The sequence below is a fragment of the Anguilla rostrata genome, chromosome 6, assembly GCF_018555375.3.
Source record: "Anguilla rostrata isolate EN2019 chromosome 6, ASM1855537v3, whole genome shotgun sequence".
Classification (NCBI taxonomy): Eukaryota; Metazoa; Chordata; class Actinopteri; order Anguilliformes; family Anguillidae; genus Anguilla; species Anguilla rostrata.
In genome coordinates, this window is record NC_057938.1 from 26,220,940 (window position 1) to 26,239,610 (window position 18,671).

The window sequence follows — 18,671 nt, forward strand, 5'->3', positions numbered from 1 at the left end:
TCATTAGCATTGCATTTTCATTATTTCTTATTCCACTGTAGACCAAATAAACATGGACAACACTGTAATCTGGGCTCAAAAACACTTTATGATTCCACAGTATGATTACATAATTGATGAGAAAATGCTTATGATAGTCCTGTATATAGCGAGAAGAAACAATATAAGGCACAGTGCAAGAAAACGTATCATTATCACCTTTCAAAATGAAAAAACAAAATGACTGCACATATTATTTCAACTGAACATTCTATTTACAATGGAAAAGAAAGGATACAATTAGCATAGAGCTACAACCATGTCAATTGCATTTGTGTGTTGGATTATTTCTTTTGCAGGTAGTCAAGGTGCAAGCTCGGGGTGGTTAGCAGCCCCTCAGCCTTGCGACAAAAGATCACCATGAAAACAGTGCTGATTAGCGTTATTGCCCATGCTTTACAATAATATGCTGTAGACGGTTGAGTATCATCTACCAGTTAGTAGCCTAACTGCAGTCATATGGTAGGAAGATGATAAGCACATGTAAATCAGGGACTGAACCATGTGAAGCACGTGGTGAACTTTGAACAAAAAGACTGCTGATAAAAAGCAGGCTTTAAACGACAAAGTAAAGAGCAAATGCTAATAGGGAAAGTCTATCAGAACCCATGCAGGACAGGGCTCATCAATGCTAGGAGGTAGCCTCGCCATTTTATTTCAGTCTACACAATAACTGCATTTCTAATAGTGTCATGCGATGATTTAATTATCAACTCATACACTCTAGGGTCATTGAGTGCTACTGCAGTTGGAACACTATGGTTATATCTGAGCAAGAAATTTTACGTCAGAAGGTGAATAGTCCCAGCTCCACAAACAGGCTTGTTTAAGAAACTAGGTGTATTTTTAAAACAATTTACAATAGATCTAAATAGGCTTTTTGTATCACTACCATGCATTGCCAGCAATAACAATAGCAATATACAGTAGCCCAATCTTTTAAAAATGTAAGCAGCTGGCTGATGGATGCTTACATTTGCCTATGCAGCTTAGTGACATATAGACTGCAAATGTGGAAATATAGGTCTCAAACTTGACTGGACCGGATCAAAATTATTTAGTTTAAGAAAATTATCCCAACCCAAAGCATAGCAAAATCTCATAATTTATTGGGCCATGAAGGAAATCCATTCCCTCAATAACATCAACGCATTTAGATATCACTAATACACTGAACAACTTGTCCTGATAGATAGAACGTGCTGAGTGACAGCTGACTGAACTCACTGACGATGCAAATCACATGCAAATTTTCCATTATAGCTTACAGCAGCCAAACGAGTGCTTTACATGGGCAGGGAGGGAAACCAAGTAATAGCACAATTGTGTATAAAAGGCACTTTTAATGAATGCAAGTGAGAGGTTGCCTTGATTATATCTGCATTGCACTGTATTCCAGCATAACAGTGAAATGTCATGATATCTTCCAGGGAGATAAATTTCTGTTTTTGTAGTTTTATTGGCTGGACTGCAACAGCGGAGCCAGCCCTGGAAACGCGAATGTCTGTGACTGAGTGACTGACTGAGTGATGAAGTTACTGTACACCATTGGTCGGCTGAGTTATGAAGTTACACCATTGGTCGGCCGGTCCAGCCATATACTAGGTTTTGACCCGGTCTTGTTAAACCTTGATTTAGCCGGTTAGGTCAAATGCCAACTCAATTCTCATTTGAAGTGAAGACCTGAATCAAAGTGCGAAAGGGAAGGTACAGGATTGTGTAGACTACCAGACACAGGAGGAGGATATCTGAAGAATGTCATGCATTGTGATGAGGTACCTGGTTGCTGGCTGCGGCGCTGGCCGTTGGTGGGGCAAAGGCATCAAAGAAGGACAGGTCTGGCACAGTGGCATTCCCAACTGCAGGGGAGGCGTTGAGCTGTGGAAAAAGAGTGAAGGCACTTCACTCCTCAGCTCTGTGCAGAACCTCACTCAGACCCAGAGAGAGGATGTAGCTCACAGCAGCGATACTCAATCCTGCAGCTGGAGAGCCACAGGTTCTACTGGTTTTCATTGTTATTCAACACATGACCAATTAACTCACCTCGCCTGGTTTCTTTGTTCTGAACTGGTGGTGAAATTTACAATGAAAACCAGAACAGGCAGATACTGTGGCTCTACAGGGGCAGGACTGAGAAAGAATCTCTGCCTTTGAGCTGGCTCAGAGCAACCCGAGTAAAAATGGGGTCTTTATGATGGTTCATTAAAACTTATGAAGTTTTTAAAAGCTTCAAAGGTCATCCAACAATGACAACACCTTCAAGCAATTTATTGCGGTAAAAAAAGTAGATTGTGATACAACCTATTCTGCTTAGACTATCATCTCCATATGATCTAATCTCTCATATATGAGAATAAGTGATAGTATTTTTCCGGGCACAACATTAGGTCATAGTGAATTCCATAATGATGTGCTGTTAGATTTTTTTATAGCTAGCGAAAATGAAACGTGCTCTTCCTCTGGCACAAAAAACTACATACGTAAAACAGGGCATGTACTCAGAAAAAGAGGTGTTAATTAGACATAGGCTAGGGGGAAGCACAGTGTTACCATGAATTTAGTCTGTGATTCAAGCCTTGGTCTCTATCACATGCAAAACAGACCAGAACTACAGTGCCTGATTGGCTAGAGATAACAGAACCAACACAATTACGTGAAATGCAACAATCTTCATGCTACGATCTCTAAAATTCAAAACACACTGATGGAACACAGCTTAATGTAACTGTATTCTTATCTAAAACGCAAATGCAGTTTTGCTGCATCATAAATTTGCCATACCGATGAATAACAACAAATTTCCTCCTGCAAAGGATTCACGTCGAAACCATGCTGTCACCTTTGGGCTGGCGTCCAAGAAGGATTCCTCTCGGTAATAAAATGTGTGTCATACTGGTATCAACCTATGTAACCGTTTGTTGGCTAGTGATCCACTGCACATTTCTACAGCTTGGACAATCAGTCACATGGCTTTTTTTTTTTTTTTTTTACAAAGGAAAAAAACTACAAGAAGCATATGCTGTACTTAGTTTAAGGAAGAATTTTAAAGAAAACCTTAGGAGAAATTACAAAAGAAAATGTAAATCAAGGATTCAGTAGGATGGTGACACAGGCGTTCCCTGTGAATAATGTCATCATAAAGATTTACACCTCTAGCAAATCTAATCAGTGCTCTTTGCCCTTAGCTTCAGGTGATACATTTAAAGTATTTCTATTTTCCCCAACAAAATTAGTTAGGCAGGAATTGAACTTAATGTACAAAAGTACAAAAAAAAGTACAAGTACAAAAAACAGTAAAAACTGCTAGACAAAGTTTACACTACAGTTCCACGCTAACGTTTATATCATTTTGATACCTCCTTTTGTAAATAAGACAAACCAAGGGCTTCCATTTGTCTAATTATTGGCATTTCAAAGCAAATTTTGACATTACATAAAAGCATCTCTTGCAATCCCTTGATGTTGGACCTAAAATCCAACATCAGAAAAATCTACTTCTATTATATTTCACAAATTACAAATGTGAGTTACTAGCATATTTGTGATATTGCACATAATATTTCTAAAATGTGTAGAATTATACATAATTCAATATATTTCACTATATTGTTACAATACTGTTTATGCTTACAGCTGAAATTAGTGAAATATTAAAATATCCACTGTATATTTTAGCACGCTTTCCGTATGTATTGGATTACTTGTTGTGCCAGACAGTATCTCTATGCCCGTACCTAAGGGATTCACGGTTTCGAGCTCTAAGTGAGTGGTTAGCAGCACACACAGTTGTGAAAGAAAGCTAAAGGCTACAAGAAAGTTCCTCCAGTGTCTGGATGGAGAGAGCACAGCATTCCTGTCTCATTAGTAAGCGGAAACTGTAAAATGGAAGGCAGCGTTTTGAATGAGACTAAATTGTTTATCAAGCCTTTCCTCTAGGTTCTGCAACGAATTCACATCCCCTATTTAAAAGAAGTCTGGTTAGCAAAGGGCATGTTGCTTTCACATGTTGAACTTATTTTGGTCCTAGAGAAGGGACACACTGAGAAGGTATTTGAGCCTGTCAAATATACATTCAGATGGATGCACACACACATACATTTATAGAAAGAGAAAGACAGAGAAAGAGAAAGAGAGAGAAAGAGAGAGAGAGAGAGAAAGAGAGAGGCAGACAGACCAATTGGAAAGGTAAACCAATGTGAGTGCAACGTATCACAAAATCAAGGACAGCCTGAAGGCCTGGAGTTTTGCTTCCAGGTTCAATCTGACAGAGATCCCCCCTCCCTACCCCTCTCCCAACATGCCATGTCCAGCCTGTCACCCCTCCCATACCGCGATGAGTGGACCCTGCCATTTAATGCCACAAAAAATTAATCCCACCCCTAATCCCACCATCTGCACAGAACAAGCTTCAGAGTCCTGCCTGAAGACTGAGGTCCAATCGCACTGTGTGCACGATTATAGGCTAAGTCACTGTTCTTATTTGATTTTTGAGCGGGTTCAGACAATCATTTTCTTTTTCGGTCAACTCACTTTCATCATTAAAGGTTTTTACCATTTTAACTTTTTTGTTTATTAATTCAAAGACAGACAAAAGTAGACCTAGCCAATGGTCAGAGCTGGACCCGTACTAAGGAGGTTGTGGGTTAGAATCTCAGGAGGGAGCTTGAGGGCCTTCACTTAGATTACTGTAAAAACCTCATCTTAGAAGGGTGGAGTATCTCCAGTTGCACATGCATGAGAATATTAATAAATGACCATCTCTAGACAGTTTGACTTTCAGTTTCAGCCACAGTTATTTTACCCAAGAACAGGAACAAGAAAACAAAGTGATATTTTGGTCCCCTCTGGGGAAGTCTACACCCAGGATCACCAAAAACACCCACAGGACAGATTTGACTAGCAAAACTTCTCTGACAGTAAGGAACATTATGCCCAGCCAATCAACGTCTATGTTGGCGCTTTAATGGACAATGTCTTACAGTAAATTGTTCTGACACAGCTAACACTGGATTAGCAGCTACGCCACAGCAAACAGCTGCTGGTCTATTCATCTGAAGAGAAACAATGCTTAGTGCAGAGCTGATCATGCCAGTTTTTTTAGGATGCTAATTACATGTTATGAAGATGTAAGTACCAGAAGCCTATAGTTTTCTATTCACTAAAAGCTTTCATCACTATCCCCCTAAAACACAGTAATAACAATTATTATGTGAGGGTATCCAAAGCTAAATAGGCGGAACAGCTATCATTGGTTCAAATATGAGTGGCATGATAAAACACGAAGGCATCCAAGTTTCAATCCTTTGTTGATATTTTCTGAGAACAATGGTAATTTGTCTGTCTTACCTCAATATAGTCTTCAGGAACCAGTCCTACGTCTCCCCTGGAGTTCTGAGCTTCTATCCAGCCTCCACCTATGTTCTGCAATGGGATTAAAGCTTGTGAGAAACACAATAGCCAGCGTTGTTCAAACTAACTGACCTCCAATCATTCATGAGAATGAGGGAAACCCTGGATTTTAACACCTTTGGTAATGAGGCGATTCAGCTGATATTCTTAATAATTTACAATAAATCTGACACCATTCATTCACAAGTGATAAAACAAAGGAGTTCATTCTCATATTGAATTTGAAAAAAATTCTTTCGTTTCCTCTTTTGTTTTATCATTTTTTTCGACCAAAGACATAGGGCCAGATTTACTGAAGGATTGCGACTGCTTTTCTTAAGAAAAATCAGTTGCAAAAAGGTCGCAATACCTACATGGAATTTACTAAACTGTTGCAAACGGTCAAATCGCTATTAGGATGTAATTTGTGGGAATTACATCACTCTACAGTTTCCCTTTTGATGTGTTCAGGCATATGAATACCCGGAGTAAACGTGCTAAAACAGGGTGGAGATCTTGTAAAATAGGCCAATTAAGCATTCAGTCTAAATGACTAAAGCATGCAGTTATTGAAACTCCCCTCTCTGTGTGAGAATTTTAGAACTCCTATAAGACGGGGCTAATTGGTCTGCGCTGACATAGCCTATAACTCACGCACAGGATACCAGAGAAAAGTGCACGCACATCCTCAGATCACTTCACTTTGTGGGCGGCATGGGGTGGAGATGAACGAATGCATTGTACGATGCATAAGACTCTGGACTCGAGACAGGATTTAAAATTAGTTTCACTTCTACTTATCACTTCTAATCTATTTTCAGATATAATATATTATCATCTCTGTAAAGATGCAAAACTTCTATTGAAGTCATCAGCTAGAAGTCAGTATGAAAACACAGTTCTGAATTCAAACAACTTAAACAGTTGTTCTGCGTATGCATTCAGTAGGGTTTATATTGAATTGTGCATACAGTTTTACCTTGAGATGCACCGTGGCCTTCTCATATCACAAGTTAACCCCCACAATTTGCTCATTTTGCTGGGAATTTTCCACCTGTTGTTCTATCGGTGCTAATACTGTTTCCTTAGTTGGACCATGTGTCTTTTGACCTCGTAGGGTTTTTCTTTGGTACACTGTCTAACATCATGCCATCTTTTCTTTGCGTCCTCTATTGTTCGTTTTGCTGTACCTAAATAATTCATTTTGTATGTGACGTCATTCTGAATTTTAGTCCTCCTCGTCCTCTCCCGCGTTGTATTCTTATGCTGTAATGATGTAGCTACCTCGTTGACCCTTAACTGTATTTCCTGATCTGTAAATTTAAGTTTCTTTTCCATGTAGTTCCCATACTACTTGTGCCTGGTTGCTCCGTACCCATTTCTTAGTGCCTCGTAATCTTAGTGATGTGTAAGGGCATGTTTTATTTATTTGACTATATAAATAGAAACAGTCTTTGTAAATTGGCCATTAATGTGTTGATATCTGCAACCTTAACAGTGCCGTATTACAACAAAAGTTTTTGCCCTGGGACTGTTTCGTTAGTAAATTTGACCCATAGTTTTTGCATTTACTGAACAAAAACTTAATTCACATTGCCTTATTCTTGGTATTTAAAATAAACAAATCGTCAGATGTTAGTGATGGAAATACAACACTGTGAGCAGTCATGTGACTATTACACACTTCCGCCTGGAGCCAGGTTGGTGGAGTCACCTGGTTGGAGGCTCACCTGGTTGGTGATGGTGATCGTCTCACCCTCTTTCACTGTTAGCTCGTTATTTCCAGGTTCAGCAGTGAAGTCGTATAAAACCTGAGCCTAAACAGAGACAGACGGAGAGAGAGATGGTTACAAATGCTAATGCATACAAATACACAAACCCACATTAACAACACAGCACATTTAGAAAGCCACATACATTTATTAAGTGTGTTTGTGTGTATGAATACATACAAACATACAAATACATTACAGTATAACATATATATCTCAGCTTTTATTTAAGTGTATTTTTATAATTTTGGTTTCACAATGTAGAAATTACAGAACTTTTTATACATAGCCCCCCATTCAGGGCACTATAATGCTAGGCACAAATGTTTCACATTAGTCGTGTGTATTCAATTGCTTCCTTAGTGCAGGCATAAGACAGCTTTCAGTATCTAGTTTTGATTTGGCTTTTGATTGCCTTTGGAGTCCGTTATTGATGTTAGTCAACATGAGGACCAGAGTTATAGCAATGAAAGAATTACCAAAACTAACTGTTTCAAACATCATTAAGAAGAAAGAGAGAACTGGTAGGCTCAGTAATCTCAAAGGACCTGATAGGCCAAGATAGACCTCTACAGTTTATGACCAAAGAATTCTCACCATAACAAAGAAAAACACCTGCCCAACAGATTAGAAACGCTCTTCAGTAGGAAGACGTGGGTGTGACTACTGCCTGCAGAACACGTCATGGACAAAACTACAGAGGCCACACTACATGATGCAAACTACTTGTTCACTACAAAAATATGATGCTTAGGTAACAGTTTGCTAAGAAGTACCTAAAAGAGCCTGCAGAGTTATGGAAAGATGTCTTGTGCACAGAATTGCCCAAGATCCAAAGCACCCCTTCTCATCTGTGAAACATGGTGGTGGAGGTGTTATGGCTTGGGCATGTATGGCTGCCACAGATATTGGCTCACTTGTCTTCATTGATGATGCACCTGTTGATAGCAGCATTTTATCTGCTCATGTTCAACCAAGTGCCTCCAAACTCATTTGACGGCACTTCATCCTACAGAAAGACAATGATCCCAAACATACTACCGAAGCAATAAAGGAGGAGGCAAAAACCGGAAAATTCTTGACTGGCTAAGTCAATCGCCTGATGAATAAAATTTAACATGCATTTCACATGGTGAATAGAAAACCTAAGGCAATTAGCCCCCGGAACAAGCAGGAGCTGAAGATGACTGCACTACAGGCCTGGCAGAGCATCACCAGAGAAGATACTCAGCATCTGGTGATGTTCATGGGTCACAGACTTCAAGCAGTCTTGCATGCAAAAGATATGTGACAAAGTACTAAACATGACTACCTTCATTTACATAACATTAATATGTCAGAAACATTATGATGTGCATAAAAATGCTGTGATTTCTACATGGTAAAATAAAATGTATGAAAATACACTTTAATAAAAGCTGTGAATCTGCCATTTAACCACATGTGAATTGACTACAAATCTAAAATTCCTGTTTGTATTCTCATTTCTCTACATGAGAGGGCAGAGAGATACCCTGGTGGAAATTCCAGCTTGGTCTTAACCTGGTTTTAAACTGGTATGAAGATTGTCAAGCTGGCAGCAATATGGGTCAGATAGCAACAATAGCAAGACCATGTCCAGCTGACAGATGATATCCAGCTAAAGCAGAAGCTAGTATCACCTAGACTCCATCTTAGGCTGCTTGCTGAAATTTCCACCAGGGTATCCTCCACTGAGTAAAGTTTACAGCTATTTAACCAACGAATACTGAACAAGCTGAACGAGTAGAGCCGGAATATTATCAAAACCAGAAATCTTATGTATATTCCAAACACGACGGCCGACCCCCATGAGATGTGCTGTATGTAAACTAGGGGTGGGACATTTTACAACATTCTCAGAGTTTTCCGTATGATTGGTCAAGTATGTTTTCTTTTTAAGGTGCCTAAAGCTTGTTGTACAGCAGCAGACTAACTTAAAGGCACCACAGGGCATTTTCTCCAGCTTTACTTCACAAAGAACACTGGGAAAGGAAGAAGTGAATAAGTACTAGACAGTAATCAATCTCCTTTCCAAAAATGATCAGGCTTCAGTAGACTGATAGGCTTCAGACATTGTCTGATCATGTTTTATTGAGTTATTCTGGGAGAACAAAGACATAAGGCTACCTTAGAGATCATGGCCTGAGATCGCAAAACCTTTAGCTTTAAGCTTATAGTTTCATAGTTTCTTGTGTGTACTGTACTCAAGTGGACAGAGGACAATAATGTTAAAGTCTTAGTGGAAAATATATGCACTAAATGAAGTCAACCAACTCTTACACCTGACAGTGGTGTAAGAGGGTGAGAAGACCACAAATGTGTGATGCCCGCAGGAGAAAATGTCTCATGCACTATGTGCAATCTTATCTTATAAACTACACCTTCATAGACACCTTGCTTTGGCCTTCAAAGAAGAAATGAGTACAGCAAGACAGCCTATTGATGATTTGTAGTCCATCATATTCTGACATCAATGTGACATTTTTGTGAAGTAGGCTATTTTCAGGACTATAAGGCTACTGTACCTCTTGAAAAGTCAATGTGTTAATGCACGGCTGATTAAGGCTAAAGATAGAAGCCAGACTGTTTAACCTTCATCAAGGCATTTGCTTTAATATTTATTAATCATATGGAAAACTCAAACATTATATTCAAGCAACTTTAAATGAAACAGTATTATTTTAGTTTAGGGCAAGAAAATAACAAATGGTAATAAATGGTTGACTGTATGTTTTATCTTTTATGTTTTTTCTTATAACAGTCATTGTTAATGAAACTCAGTTTTTCAGCTTTAAACTAAGTTTGCTTAGCAGACCAAACCTGGCACTAGTTAGCAAGCTTTAAATTAGCCAAGCCAAAATTAATATAAAATATATGCATGTACATATGCCCAAGTACCACAAAGTAAAGCTAATGTTTCAGTTGACTCCAAATAATTACATAAAATGAAACAAAATCTTAAAACCTTAAGATGATTCACTCACTGTGTAAACATGCTAATGACCAAGTCTAGGCCTACTTCTAGGATGCTAGTAAATTAAACAAACTATTTCTAAAATATCGAAAACACATTTTAGTTATGTTACTGACATAACATTGACATTGACTGCCTATGTACCATATCTCACCTATAAATAATGATATATTACAACCAATGAGCTGGGTTCAGATACCAGCAGCATCTCCACTGCTTCCAATGGCTAACTGAAGAACCAAGCTCCAGACAGACACCCTCAATACAAGGCAGAGAGACTTAATAACTTTAGGCTAGTGTGAATACACCACATACATGAGTGGGCAAACATAGCAGTTTTTTATTTATTTTTTTTAATATTGGTTGCGTCTTTAGTTTTCATAAGACAAAACACATCCGATTTTCGGACTGGCCTATTTTTTCTTATACAGTAAAGAATCTTACTGGGATTACTGGTTTACTTAAGTAAATGGTCCAACCCCTCATTTTAATATCTGAATTAAAGGACAGGACAGCAGAAACAAACAGACCCCAGGGCTGCAGCAAACCAACCAAGCTCTCCATGTAAAACTACCCATCTCAGGCACTCAGAGCCTGCTGGCTGAGAAGACTGCAGCTCTGTGCCTGCCTGGCAGTGAGTGATGGCGGAAAGCGCTGGAACACTGCAGAGAGTGCAGGGAATAAAAATAGCTTTGTTCATTAGAAACTTGCCTTTACAGTCTCATTAACCAAATTTCTGCATTAGTTTTAATAACTGCCAGTACTGAAAATTAGCACCAAAAAGTAAAAGCATTTCAGTACTTTAGGCATCATCAGTAGAAATATTGTAAACCATTGAGAAAACAGTACAATCGGAATGCTACAGACATTGTTGTGACATGTGGCTTGTCCCTGATAGGCCTCCATTAAAAACCTAAACCTGTGTTCAGGGGAAACTACAGAGCCACAAGTCTTACTCAACAAAGTGCAAATAATAAACTGCAATCAGTACTTTCATGACATTTAACATTGCATCCCATAATGCATATTCATCAGTTGTCTGGCTACTTATTAAACACTTTTGGGAGATTGTACAAACAACTGGAGAGGGGAACCATATTCCTGGAAGGCAATATTTGTTATTCAATTTAATGAAAACTTCTGTTCTTACTGTTTTAACTATACCACAATGCCAATTCCATTGTAAGATTAGGACACAATAAAATATTTCATCGAGGGACATAAGACCAGCATCACCTGTCAATCAAGAGCTTATCAATAAATGTAGCTAGAACGTATAGCAAATAGCTTGCACAAAACAACAAGGTTCCCCAGCCAGTACTGATATATAGTCTAGACATACCTTTAAAATACATTATCTGGCAGTGAGGATACAGAAATAGACTTATCTATCACATTGTCGCACTTAACCTCAATAGTCAGATAAAAAGCCGTGGCGTCATTCAATCAGAATTGGTTCTCACCTTCGGCCCTCAATTAAATGGAAGCATTCAAACGTTAATTTGCTCTTTATAAAGAACAAAAGGCGACACTGAATTGTGAAACGTTACGACCACGTCTAGCTAGAATCCAGGTCTGCATGTCAAAATACAATTTTAAAACTCATAATGAAAGTGTGGAAATATAGGCTACAGGTCATCGTATACATTAGTAAAGCTGCCGAATTTGGCATATTATCTATGAGAACAGATTGACAGAAAGTTTATGAGCATAAGTGTATACCTCAGGTCCTGGAGTGATTTTACCAACAGTCCTTGAGTGTTTTGGAAATCAATTGCTAGATTAAGGACACCTGGAAAAAAGGGATGACTCAAGCTCCCAGCTAATGAACTGTTGATGGCTAGACACGGGTCTTTTTCTCCTTGATTTGGCTCTGTACTTCATGATTTCAGATTTGTAATTAAACAATTCACATGTGCTCATTCACAGCTTTTATTTAAGGGTATTTTTAAAAAATACATTTTGGTTTCACTAAGTAGAAATTACAATGCTTTTTATAAACAGTCCCCCCCTTTCAGAGCATCAATATGTTCAGGCAAATGGAATGACAGGTGTTTCTGACTAGTCACGTGTGCTAAATGAGTTCCTTACTGCAGGTATAAGAGAGATTTCAGTATCTAGTTTTGATTCCAGCCTTTTGAGTGCATTTGGAGTCTGTTATTGGTGTCTGTCAAGATGAGGACCAGAGTTGTGCCAATGAAAGTCAAGGAAGCCATTATGAGGCTGAGACATAAGAAGAAACAAATGTCAGAGACATAGGCCAAACCTTAGGCTAACCAAAATCAACAGTTTGGAACATCATGAAGAAGAAAGAGAGCACTGGTGAGCTCAGAAATCACAAAAAGCCTGGTACGCCAAGGAAGACTTGTTATGTTAGTGCATGTTAGTCAAACTTTGCAGGAGGAGATGTCTTAAGTGTTTTTTTATTCATTCAAAATGGCAGAAAATCTACCTGCCACACCTTTTTGTCAAAGTAACAAAGTTGCCCATTGTGAAGAGGTGCATCGACAGACTTTGGTTTCATCTCTCTAGGCCTAACAGGGCAAGAGTTATGCCCTTTAAATATTTTTATTTTCAACCAAGTGTCCAATCGGTGCCGAAAATCGCTCCTTCTATAAAGCATACAACCTGCGACCCTTGTGTAAAGTTTCCTAAAAAATTTATAATAGTAATAATAACTCCTACAAATAAAATAGGGTTCCAGCACTTTGTGCTGGGACCCCTAATACTCACCACAGAAACAAGAGGGTTCCAGCACTTTGTGCTTAAATAAATAAATAAATAAAGGTCAAGAATTATGCAAGCTGAACTGAAATTTTGAACTGATGACAAAACTGCTGAAATGATGAGAAATGGACAGGTCAGGCAATTCTGTAGGAAAAAAAATAACAGCAGAAAAACAAATGTAATTTCCTCTTTCTCCCTGCACCTGATTCCACGCTTTATGAGTCACATGCAAGTCACCAACCAGAACAGTAAAGTAAAGCCTATGTCATGTCAGACATGTTTGTGCCAGAACTTAAGGCTGAGGCGCAAAGGTTATTTCAGTAACAGCAAAGCAAAACCGCCTCTGAAAAATACTCATGAACTGTACCCATCACACCCTGCTGAGAAACTCCCTGGACTATAACAATCGAAGATTCTATGAGGAAATAACCCGCAGAACACGTTTGGTTGGAAGTTCATTATGCAGCATATCCTTCAACATTGTAAGGATACTGTACTTAGCCCATTTAATTGAATCTCTTATCCAGAAGGACTTATAAGGTTGTCATGACAGGCTCGTCATTCACATTCAACGGCACATATTTAAAGACGCTGACTTCATTGTAAACATTTGCATAATTAAAAAAATAGCCAAATGTGTACTTGCCACAACTATAACAGGAGTATAAGCTTTAAAAGCTGCATTCTATGCATTCTTACCTGCCATATATGAAATGGAAAATATTTTTTAAAAGCCAGTGTTCCACCTACATTCTCCAGTTTTTATACTGCATTTTAATATAATAATAAGCCTTATTTATATAGCAACTTTCATAAATAAAATCTATCTCAAAGTGATTTTTATTCATTTAATTCCAAGTAGGCCTATTTGTATAATAAATGTAACAAAATATTCCACATTACATTAAGACATTAACACATCATATCTTAACATATTTTTTAAAGATGTTAAGACACCTCACTGTTTAATGGAAAAATAATCCCTTGGCAATAAGTTAGACTTTATATATTCTAATACAGTATCACTACACCCTCTCATTACCTTCCCTATCTGAAAGCTATCACGTTTGAAATATATCAGAGGATTTAGATCCTAATTTGATATTTTAATTCCAAGGATGTTTCACACAAAAAATCTCATGGTTTCCACAGGCAAAGCACAGCACTAATAAGACTCGTCAGACAGATTTCCCTCAAAAAACCAGCAGGCTCACATTCTGTTATGTATAGGAACGAATGAACAGCAGAGCTCATGTTGCCTCCTTTCTGTGAATGTTGGCAGCAGTGGGAAAAGCATAGGTCATCTGAAAACATGGTCCAGCATTCAGAGCCACTTAATTAATGATTTTGCCGAGATTAAAAAAAAATAATAATAATAAAAATAAAAAAAACAAACAAAAAAGCGAGCTGATATATAAAGCAGGACAATTTTTATAGGCTACCATGCATGAATCGCTTTATGAAAGTCAAGATTTAAACCAGACTTTCACTTCAAGCGAAATTCCAAAAGCGTTTAAGTATGTTTTAAACCACCAATCGCATCGAGGACTACACTACCACCCTCATCGACGATTATTTGTAGTGCTTTATCTGGCATTACTACAGTGATCCAGTTACGTTAATACAGGCCTACTGTACAAACCAGGCAGGGTTTACAGTGCTGTAATCATGTTGGAAACCACGTTCTCCGAAACACGCGAAAGAAGATTTGCTCACCTTGATAATTTGACCTAAAATAATGCCTTGCAGACTAGACGAATTCGCTTATGTTACGTAAAATAAGAAAGTGAAAACAATTCAAGACATTTAACGTTTAAGGCTAGGATGCGTTAAAGACAAAATAGCAATACAATAATTGTTTCCGAACATCAGCCCACCCTACTTTTAAACAACTATTCTTGGCTTAGCAAAGTACATCTGAAGAAAATAACTAGCCTATTTAACCAAAAACAATCTGATCCGTTTTTTTTTAATCGAAAACACCAACTATGTTTGAAGTCATCCTAACTTAATATGGTTAACTGTGAAATTCTTCTTCTTTAGCCTATACTTTATTAGCATTTGAAAGTAGGTAGCCTATAGTCTACATTCGCTATAGCCCCGTCAGAACAAAAGTACACATTCAAAAATAAATGTAAACGTCAGCACACAGCCTACCCAACAACCAGACATTTACGTTAAGTTAGTCATTCAGCAACAGTTGGTCCACTTCACGTGTCCTGTCTTTACCGACAACTCATGAAAGCTTTAAAACTACATTCATTTGTATTAAGAGCGCACACGTGGAGATTAAAAGAAATGTGTTATTCATTACATTCCTTAAACTTGTTGTGTTTCTTTAGCCTACTTTTTAGTCTGATGAACGTCATGTTTACATGCACTACATTTCCCAGGATACATCAGGATGTGTGACCCCATTGGAAGGAGTGTAAAATGTCACAAGACACTTTTAATATTTCAAGAATTTTCATGTTTTACACGTACCTCTGTAGTGTTTTGCCATTTATGTGACAATAATCTAATCCACATGCCAATTTCAAAGAAAACCTTGCACAACATTCAAGAGTGTTTTGACAAAGCACACATTTAGCCTTAACAGTTCAGCATAGCCCGAAATTGTCTTCCTAGCTTCCCCCCAAATCAGCCGCATTAGACGAAATCCAAATGGATTAAGCAAACTTCCAAAGCAACTAGATAAAAGATATCCTACCTTGTTTGCCATTATTGTTGCATGTATTAATCATTTATTTAAAGAACAAAAAACGTGTTGTTTTTTTTTTGTTTAACGATTCCTCAACCCGACATTTCTTCTCCGTGCACTGGGCGAAAACAAGGCAGTTCTTCTTAGGGAGTGCTTGCTAGACTAATTTTAATACATCACTAAATACAGATTGCCCTTTGACCCGAGAAAGCGAAAATTCATTTCGGATACTTCTGAACGAGGAACTTTCCAAGAGGCAGACATACACGATTTTTCGATCGAATAATTCGAGCTAACGAGTTAACTTGGTGTTGGTGCTGCTTTTCCCACACGAAGAGAACAAAACCGGAAAGATAGCCTACTGGACGCTCGCCAAGACATTTATGACAAGTTAGTTTGCTAACTGTCTGTAGATACAGTTTAACAGTTTCTCTTCCATATTATTATTATTATTATTCTGTTTCGACAGAACATAATAATAATAATAATAATAGCAACAACAAGCTAATGATAATAATAATAATAATAATAATAATAATGATACATTTGTGTAGCATTCACTAGCCTAATCTTTGAATCCTTGATTGTAGTTTAAGGAATTTAGAGAAGCTTCTGTGATGTGAGCTGCTGTAAAAAGAGATACATTTGAAGTTTCCAACCAAAGTAAAACAACATGCAGCAAATATGTAAATATGTTAAATAGAAAAGTTAATCATAAAAGTACAGGTGAAAATATTAATGTAAGATCTCTGTAAACAACATATATCTTAACACCCATTTGGTGACTGAGTAAAGTTGAGCCATATTTAGGGTACTAGCTGAATTATGTTGTAATGTATTGCGCAAAATGTCTGGGAATAATAGTAGTTTATTATCATAACTGCAATGTATATGACGGTATTTCAAATGGGTTTAATGCAACGCGTTTCAATGAAACTGTGTGAGGTGAAAGCGTTACTTATTCCCTTCTAAATTTGAATGTTACGCAGTACATGTGGGTTAGGTTGCCCTCTACTGGACAATATGGCACACTTAACAGTAATTGGTGAGAACGACAAAAACACATTTGCCGATCATGTGATATTAGACTGGTCCAAGTACAATGCACCCCGTGTGACATTGCAGTCACAGCATACAGCATCCCATCCCATATTTTTTACAGTCTCTGATCCCAACATTGCATTTGTGTGATACCCTTCTCTCTCTCTCTCTCTCTCTCTCGTTATCCTTGTGAAGGGAGGATGCGCAAAGTACTGAAAAAAAAACTGAAAAATCTTGGAACTGTGCAGGCCATTAAAGTAAACTAAAGTCACTGTCATGTTTGTGGAACTAGATGAGATGATGTGTGTTAGGTGACTTGGTGTATTATTCTACTGGAAGTATCCATTTGAAATAGGGGAGACTGTAACCATAAAGGGATGCACTTGGTCAGCAACAATTCTTAGGAATGCTGTTGCGTTCAAATGATAATGTGTTCCAAGAAAGCATTCCCAGTGTAGCACAAACAAGTACGTAGCGTACATTACATGACAGTTCACTCAAATGTCTTCAGATAGAAAATCACGGTAGAGATCCAATGAATTGTAGCCAAACTCGGCGCGGCTATACGAGCCGAATTTAACCAGCCCTCTCATCGTGTTGACCAATGCAACTACGGGGCGTGGTTTGCGCTAAATTTTGTTGAACAATGTTGCAACTACGGGGCGTGGTTTGCGCTAAAGTGGCTTGGGAAGAAAATGAGGCTACTGGGTGTAGCTCGGCTAGTTTGCTGCACAGTGCGATAAAAGGAACATTTTGTAGCAGGTAACGCGATTGCCTATTAAACAAACGGACGAGGCTCCGGTTAAAATCCCAACTCGGACTCAGGCAAATCTCTAACTCGTTCATTACACCCACACCATTACACCACCACCACCAGCCTGCATAGCCAGATCTATAGATTCATGCTGTTTATGTCAAATTCTGACCCTACCAGCTACATGTTAAATCAAGATTTGTTAGACCCGTCAACCTTTTTCCAATCTTCAGTCATCCTGTTTTGGTGATCATGTGCCCGCTGTAGCCTCATCTTCCTGTTCCTGGCTGAGCGCAGTGCCCTTCTGCACCCCATGTTATAAACAACTATTATTCAAGCATTTGTGGCCTTTCTGTTCGATTGAATGAGTTCGCCCATTCTTCCTTGACCTCTCTCATTAACAAGGTGTTTTTGGCCACAGAACTGTCACCCACTGGATGATTTTTGTCCTGCATAAACTCTTGCGACTGTAGTGTGTGAAAATCCCAGGAGGGCCGCTGTTTCTGAGATGCTGGAGCAATCACAACTGGCACCAACAATCATAACACTGTCAAAGTGATTTAGATCATGCTTAGATCACCCATTCTAATGTTTAGTCGACAGACAAATAAATCTCTGTGCCATGTCTGCATGCTTTATTTATAGATTTGTAGCTGCATGATTCCCTGTTTGGTGGAGCAGGCTATTTGTGTTATTACGCAGGTATAACAAATAAAAAGTGTCTACTGAGTATATGTATAGGAATATGCGCACTCCGGAATTATTGGCTCCCTTTTTCAGTACAGGCCAAAAGTATTAGGCCACCTGTAGTTAAAAAAAAACCAAAACTTTTAACTCATCTTTTTGTGTTATTGTTGGTAGAAACACAAAAAAGTTTATACTTTAGTTTTATATTCATTACATTCATTTGGCAGATGTTTTTAAGCGATGTAAAATAAGTGATTTATTCAATAAGTATAAATTAAATAAGTTTATGCAATAAGTATAAAGACCTATTTTTTTGGAAGAATCCCCAAACTGGAATTTGACTTTTTTTTTTGGGTGAAACTGGATTAGGAGTTAGCCTTTGTGTCTGATTGTTTGTTTTTCCCTGGCAAACTGCTTAGCAGTCCACGGTACAGAGGGAACATGCCAACCATGTACAGGTAGGCTCTGTTGGTGAGCTGTAATCAAACAATTCACATGTGGTGAAAGTGCACATTCTCGGGTTTCATTCAAGGGTATTTTTATACATTTTGGTTTTACCATGTAGAA

The 18,671-nt window shown here is 38.2% G+C and overlaps 1 protein-coding gene across 3 annotated transcripts in view; it reads right to left on the bottom strand.

Annotated features, from left to right (window-relative positions):
• The window catches only part of snx9a (sorting nexin 9a), a 49,308-nt gene extending 33,330 nt beyond the window's left edge, over positions 1-15,978 (bottom strand). For 2 of the 3 annotated variants that reach the window (XM_064339251.1, XM_064339250.1), the window contains exons 1-4: positions 15,632-15,978; positions 7,158-7,244; positions 5,386-5,460; positions 1,819-1,917 (exon numbers count right to left, since the gene is read on the bottom strand). In XM_064339251.1, coding sequence (XP_064195321.1) covers positions 1,819-1,917; positions 5,386-5,460; positions 7,158-7,244; positions 15,632-15,643 — 273 coding nt within the window. In that variant the 5' untranslated portion in view covers positions 15,644-15,978. The remainder of the gene's footprint in view (positions 1-1,818; positions 1,918-5,385; positions 5,461-7,157; positions 7,245-15,631) is intronic. The other variant, XM_064339253.1, reaches the window with a different exon arrangement.
• Between the last annotated feature and the right edge of the window lie 2,693 nt (positions 15,979-18,671).